Genomic DNA, 6,673 nt, shown 5'->3' on the forward strand with positions numbered 1-6,673 from the left:
ATTATATAGGAAGTACTTCAAGTACGACCGTAACACTTCCCAGAGCATCTTGGGCCGAGGCTGCTGGGCCCCGCCGGCGGCAGCCTGCAGCGATGCCGTCACCGTGCGCACTGCTCCGCACGAGCGCGGGAGCTCACGCACGGCCGGGGATGTTCCTGGATCAGCACGGACCACATCCATCCGAAATAAGGTTTTGAGAGGGATGGGGAGATTTAGAAAGATGGCTGGGGGGGCGTCAGGAGCTCAGGGGGGTTCTGACGGAGTGGCAGCCAACGCCAAGCACGCTGCCGGAGAAGAGCTGGATCCACCTGAATATCTCCTCTGAAAACAGGCTTGTGCCTGTGCACATTGTCCAGGGGGAAGAAAATCATCTTCTTTCTGTGCTACTTACAAACACAGACGTGGCATCAGGCTGGGAGGGCCCCTGTTCTGCCAGGTGCCCTTCCCTAACCCGCTGACCAGGTACGCTCTGGCTTTACGCCCAAAATACCGTATGCGATAAAACATGGTGGTTTAATATACTGAAATATTTTAAACATACATAAACAAACGGCAGGCTGCGGCTCCCCTGCACAGAACACCCCCCTCACCATCGCACCTGTCCCCGGGGCACCCCGGGAGGGCCACATCAACGTCCCCGTCACATGGATGGTCTCACAGTGCTCCAGTTGAACATCGGGCCGTTCTGGCAGAAGGTTTGCAAAAACATCAAAATATGGAACTGACGCGAGTGGTTCAACATGTTTCAATACGGAACAATATTCGCTGCTAATTAATCAGCCTGGCAAACGAACCCAAACAGTACGGATCTCTTCCAGCACACTCTCACCGTCTGCATTACTGGCAAAACACGGGAAAACCTCCCGTGTGCTACACGGTTGCAAAACCAGAAGTACTTTACGGGGCAAAGACCAAGGGGCGAGGGGCTCTGCTGCCCACCGAACAGGCATTACCTTCCGTCTAAGACGAAAAGAAACAATTGACAGCAGGCCATTAAGAATAGCCTAATTCTGAATTTAAGAATATATGCTAGGAGTTTAAGCGGTAGCATTTTACTACTTAACCTTTTCTATGAAACAACTGCTATTTTAAGTTACTACTGTAGCACCAAAACAGAGAGGTTCAGCTTTCCTGCGACGCGTTTTCTGTTCTTTTCCAAGTATAAAGCTTAGCTTTTCTGTTCAGAGCTGTGACATACCTGAGGTATGCAGAGCCATGGAATTTATGTCACAAATATCGCTGTGCCTGAGCCTTAATGAGACGATGGATCAATTGCCCTTCTCTACCGATAGCTGTCTACACAGACCACACCAAATTCTTAAAATTAGCAGCCAGTAGGAGAATTATACATCAACTATGTTGGCAACTTATTGTTTGAAAATAAACCAAGCATGTTGGGGGCGGCTGGCCCCTTCATTCCAGAAGTCAACCACCACTTATGGAATAATTTGTTACAATCTTCTACAATTACACGTGGCCTTTTCTTTCTTTAAGAGTAATTTAGAGGATGAAACGCACTTTGCCATCAAGGTTCAGATCAAGGAAGAGATTTCCAGCTGAATGGAATGAAACCCTTACTTTAGAGAATGCCTTATGCATCTCTGGGAGATGCATTTAAAAAAAATTTTAAAAAAAAAAGGTGAAGTACTTAATTATTTATGTCCTACTGACCTGGTATCAGCTGAGGTGCCAACACCACTGTGGGAAGAGGCCTGGAGGCAGCAGCTGGCCTGGCTATTGCCATAGCTACTTGATTTGTCATTAACAGAGGCTTCTCATTTCCCTGGAAGAGTCTTGACTCCTCAGGATGTATCCACGCCGAATCCAGAGCAAATGCATTATTCAAATATATCTGTCCGATATAAATAAAAGAATGATAAGGTTTGAGATGCAAAATTCAGAAATCAAAATGAGAATAAAGTACCTTTAACTCACTGTTACAATACAGGTAGTATCTCAAGTTGGGGACAAACTTACAAAAATAGATTGATTTCTGCTCCATTAGCGCTGCAGGCTGAGTTTAGCTGACCATTTAAAAATTAACCGGCTTTTAAGATGACTAATCAGCTGATGCAGCATCGCAAAAAGAAAAGAATAGCTGAAGGCAGTTGTGCCCCAGACCCAGCTACTCTGGAGCAAGCCCGCCTGCAATTCAGAGCCCTCGGTCGCGCTCCGAATGGGAGAGATGGGCGTGAGGGAGGGAAACGGGACAAAGTCACAAAGCCACATTTTAATTATTCAGCAAGGTAAGCATGCAGCCGGAGGCAACAGGATGGGGGCACGGGACCGCGAGTGACACCCTGGCATCCCTTTGGGGGAAAGACAGCAGAAGGTCCAAGAAGAAAGGGAAAACGGAAAACTCCCACTATCACACCCTGTAGTAAAATTAAAACTTTCTACTCAGCATAATAAAGATTAATATTAAAGACATTTTAGTCATCTTAAAACTTCAGAAAAGTGCAGACATGTAAGTGCTGGAGTAGCCTCCCCCATTAACTGTCCCTCCCAACACTCCTCCTCCTCCGCGGGGTTTTGCCTGACAAGCTGCTGACCTTTCGCACGCCTTCACAACTCACAAAGCCCAGAACATTTGTCAGCTTATACACTTTACACACCTGAGCCTTAAAAATACTTCGACATACCAAGATCAGACTTACTTTGCAGCTGGGTAGCCTTTTATCGATCCAGTTTTTCCCAGCATGAGGCGGAACCGTAGATGCGTACACAGGTGGGAAAACGGGAACAAACTCCACGCTCGAGGAAGGTGAAAATCCTATGACCGGAGAATGAGCTCCAAATATCCACTTAGGGGGGAAAAAAAACAGGAAGAAAAGTTAACAGAAGGATTTTACCCTGAGTAAACTGATGCTTTTCATGATTTCCTAACTACATAAAAGATGAGCACAGAAAATTTCAAACGCGTCTCTTCAGCCCGACAACCATTTGTGTTTCTTTAGGCATTATACAGCGAGTGACACAGGGCACTGACACTACAAACCGCTTTAGAAAGCCACAACTCAGTAGCCTGGCAGTAAAAACAGCACTGGGCTAATGGCTGCTAGTCGCCAGGGAAGCTCGGCTTTCCTCCGCTCAAACGGAATTCACATACAAAACAAAAACATCACTAGAGAGTGTTTTTAAAATTTGTCACGAGGCAAACAAGAACCAAAGCAAATGCCGGAAACTTATTTTCTCTTAACTTAAACTCGTTTGGCAAATAGGTTCCCACATTAAAACCACCTCTGCAGTTTATTTAAGTGGTCTCACACTGGGGAATAATTGATGTTACTGTTTCATTAGACCCAGCACTACCTATTTTCTCCCTCCCACTCTCTCTGCTCCCAAACCACAGGAGACGCTCGTGCTCGAAAAGGCTGGAAATCTTCACATGAAATCGAGTGGATACTACAGCGCCCGCATCCCTCTTTTATTTTTACTTCTTTCTTGTAAAAAAAAAAATATAAAGACGAGGCAAAACTATGAGTGCAGCTTCCGATGTCTCGGCTGTTAACGGGACAAACGCTCCAGCTGAAAACCTTTTGCTATTTCAAGCAGCCTTGCGACAGCAATTAATAATTGAAATATTCATCACTGACGAGACAGATTGGTTCAACTGACACGACTCAAAACTTTCGTCTTTATGCATATTAAAAAAAAAAAAAAAAGGCTCAGCCACCACCAAAGCGCTTGCCGCTGGAGACGCCTGGATGAGCAGCGCTGGAGCGTTTCTGCTCCCCGACTGCAGCGAACGTGCCCTGCGGCCGCCGGTCACCGGCCGGCGGGGATCAACCGGGCTGGGGGCACCGGCTGTGTCCCCCCGGGACACCGCCCCCCCCATCCCCTGGGGTAGCCCCCCACCAGCCCCACCGACCACGCTGCAACGGCGGCTGCTCGGTGCGGCCCCGGGGATGGGGCGGGGGGAGGGAGGGAGCGGAATCGAGCACCGGCGCCCAGGCGGGACCCACGGGGACGGGACCCACGGGGACGATGGGGCAGAGCCCACGGGGATGGGACTGAGCCCCCGGAGCACAGCCCACGGGGTGGGACCCACGGGGATGATGGGGCAGAGCCCACGGGGCAGGACTCATAGGGTGGGACCCACGGAGCAGAGCCCACGGGGACAGAGCAGAGCCCACGGCGTGGGACCCACGGAGCGCAGCCCGCGGGGGGAGGACTCACGGAGCAGAACCGACGGTACCACCAGAGCCTGGGGCCCGGTCCCAGTCCCCCCCCCACGCCCCGGGGCCAGCGCTCTCACCCGTGGGGCTGGCGAGGGGAAGCCCCTGGGCCCGGGCCGCCCTTACCTGCCGGTGGAGGAAGGCGGCGGCGGCGGGGGGGGGGTCGGCGGTGGCGAGCAGCGGCAGGAGCGGGTCGCAGGGGCCGCGCCAGCCCGGGCCGGCCCGCAGCAAGGCGGGGGGGGGCGGCGGGAGCAGCAGCGGCGGCGGCGGCGGAGGAGGAGGAGGAGGAAGGGGGGGAGGCGGCGGGGGAGCCCCGGCGGCCGTGCCCACCCTGAGGAGCCCCGCGGCAGCCGGGACCACCCAAGCCCAGGGGGGGTCGGCGGTGGCGGGCGGCCAAAGGAGGGGGGGCGGCCGCTTGGCTGCGGGAGGCGGCAGCATCCTACATGGCCCGGCGGAGCCCGCCCGGCCGCCCCTCGCTCCGCACCGGCGCCGAGTGAAACTCCGGTTAGCGGCGGGGCTCCGCCCGGCGAGGGGGGGGGGAGGCGGGGGCAGCGCTGGGGCCGCCCCGCGGAGGGGCGGGAATGGGGGGGGGGGGGCACCCTGCAGGGTCAGCCTGGTGTGGTCCTCGTGGAGGGGGGGGAGAGGGCTTCAGCATCTTCAGCATGGAGGGTTTTTAGAGTGTTTGGGGTCTGGAGTCTTCCTCGGCGGCGGGGTGGGGGGGGGGGCGTCCCCGCTGCTTTGGGATGAAGCTGCTGCCAGAGAAGGGCATCGTGTGGTGCCCAGCGGGGGGAAAAGAGGGGGTTCAGCATCCTCAGCATTAAGGTTTTTTAGAGTGTTTGGGGTCTGGGGTTTTCCGCGGCGGGGGGGGGCGGGCATCCCCGCTGCTTTGGGGTGAATCCCGGCAGCCCGGTGGAGGCTCGGATGGAGGGAGAGGTGCCGTGGGATGAGGCGCTGAGGAGGTGCCTGGGCTGAGCACAGCGCCTCTGCCAACCTCCCCCAGCCACGCGTGGGGAAACGTTCCCCGGGGGTCTGGCAGCGGGTTCCAACACCCCCCGGCCGCCCCCTCGAACGAGGCCTTTCTCCCATCATCAGCAGAAATCCCACGACTCGTGAGCCCGCTCCTGTTGTTGCTGCTGCCAGGGAAGGGTGTCATGGGGTGCCCGACATCTGCTCTGCGGGTGCTGCTGCCAAGGGGGTGGGCAGAGCCCCCCTGCCCGGGACACCACCCCCCCACCCCCCCCCCCCAGGCCGGGGAAGAAACCGTTGGTAGCTCCTCATTAAAAATTAAGCTTTAGACACTTGGTCAGCAGCAAGCTCTAGCAGTTGGGCTTGAGTCATCGTACTTGGTGTGATGATTCGAGGGAAAACAAGCGCCACTCCTCTGCAAAGGCCCGGGAGCAGCTCCCGGCTCCAGCCCCGCTCAGGCAGTCCTGGGATGAGCTGTCCTTCAGAGCGAGCAACTTGTTCACCTGCAACCTGCGGGCTTGTTTCTCCTGCCTCCTCCTCCTCCTCCTCCTCCCTGTCCTCCGTGGCTGAGGGGAGAGAGGAGCTGAGCAAGCCTCTTCGCCAATTCTAGCTGCTGACGGCGTCACAGCTTCCAGCCTCTCTGGCAAAAAATTAGAGGAATGAATAACAGTAAAATGGGCTGCACCCGGGTTCACAGAACATACGAATGCTTCAACTTTACGGCTTAAAATCACTGCTTGGGTTCCTCTGCCAAAGCACCAGCGCTGCTCCGGCTCTCCATCACGGCGGCATGGCAAGAGCTGCACAGTGAGAAAAGGCAAATATCCGCCTGCACCGGCCCAGAGTTTGTAAATCACCCCGGTCCCGGGGTGTCAGGGCGCAACAGAAAACCTACTTCATCAGGATTATGCAGCTGTACGTAGGCAAACCTGGGGCCTCTTAAAACTGCACAGAAGAAAGTCAAAGGTCTTGCAAATTAATCTCTTCTCCTCAGCCTCTCTAATTCTATTTGGTGCGCGCAGGAATTGGATCTCCCCTGGCAGTGTATAACCTTAGTAAAGGTGTAATTCCCAAGAAGTTTTGAAATCAAATTATTACGATCTGTGGATAAACACGAGATCAGGGAGATACATTGCTTACAATTATCCTCAGAGAGATGCTGGGAAACACAGATTTGAGTCATCTGCGAAGTGACAGAAATCAGACAAAGAGAAGATCACTTCTAAATGTTTTAGTGCTTGTCTATTTGTTAAACTCAAAAATCACTTCCTGGTAATTGTAACTGAACAAGGAAAGAGAAACATAATGACAACAACAACAATAAGAAGAAAAAACAAAAGAAAGGTTGTCTCCTACGGAATGCAGCAGTCCTTCAGTAGTTTGTTTTAAATGCTGTAGTTCATCTATAAAATACTGAAAAGAACAGCAAAATAGGACATTTTATTTTTATTACTGGCTGAAGATCTATTTTGGGGAGGAAAAAGGTTGAAAGAGACTTTGAAGAAGTTCAGCAACTGCTTGTGTCCATC

General features: G+C 53.3%; 1 protein-coding gene across 2 annotated transcripts in view; it reads right to left on the bottom strand.

Moving 5' to 3' along the window:
* TCERG1L (transcription elongation regulator 1 like) overlaps positions 1-4,640 on the bottom strand; it is a 96,363-nt gene extending 91,723 nt beyond the window's left edge. For both annotated transcript variants that reach the window (XM_074831555.1, XM_074831554.1), the window contains exons 1-3: positions 4,305-4,640; positions 2,658-2,804; positions 1,672-1,852 (exon numbers count right to left, since the gene is read on the bottom strand). In XM_074831555.1, coding sequence (XP_074687656.1) covers positions 1,672-1,852; positions 2,658-2,804; positions 4,305-4,616 — 640 coding nt within the window. In that variant the 5' untranslated portion in view covers positions 4,617-4,640. The remainder of the gene's footprint in view (positions 1-1,671; positions 1,853-2,657; positions 2,805-4,304) is intronic.
* Between the last annotated feature and the right edge of the window lie 2,033 nt (positions 4,641-6,673).

Source organism: Strix aluco, chromosome 7, assembly GCF_031877795.1.
Source record: "Strix aluco isolate bStrAlu1 chromosome 7, bStrAlu1.hap1, whole genome shotgun sequence".
In the NCBI taxonomy this organism is placed as follows: Eukaryota; Metazoa; Chordata; class Aves; order Strigiformes; family Strigidae; genus Strix; species Strix aluco.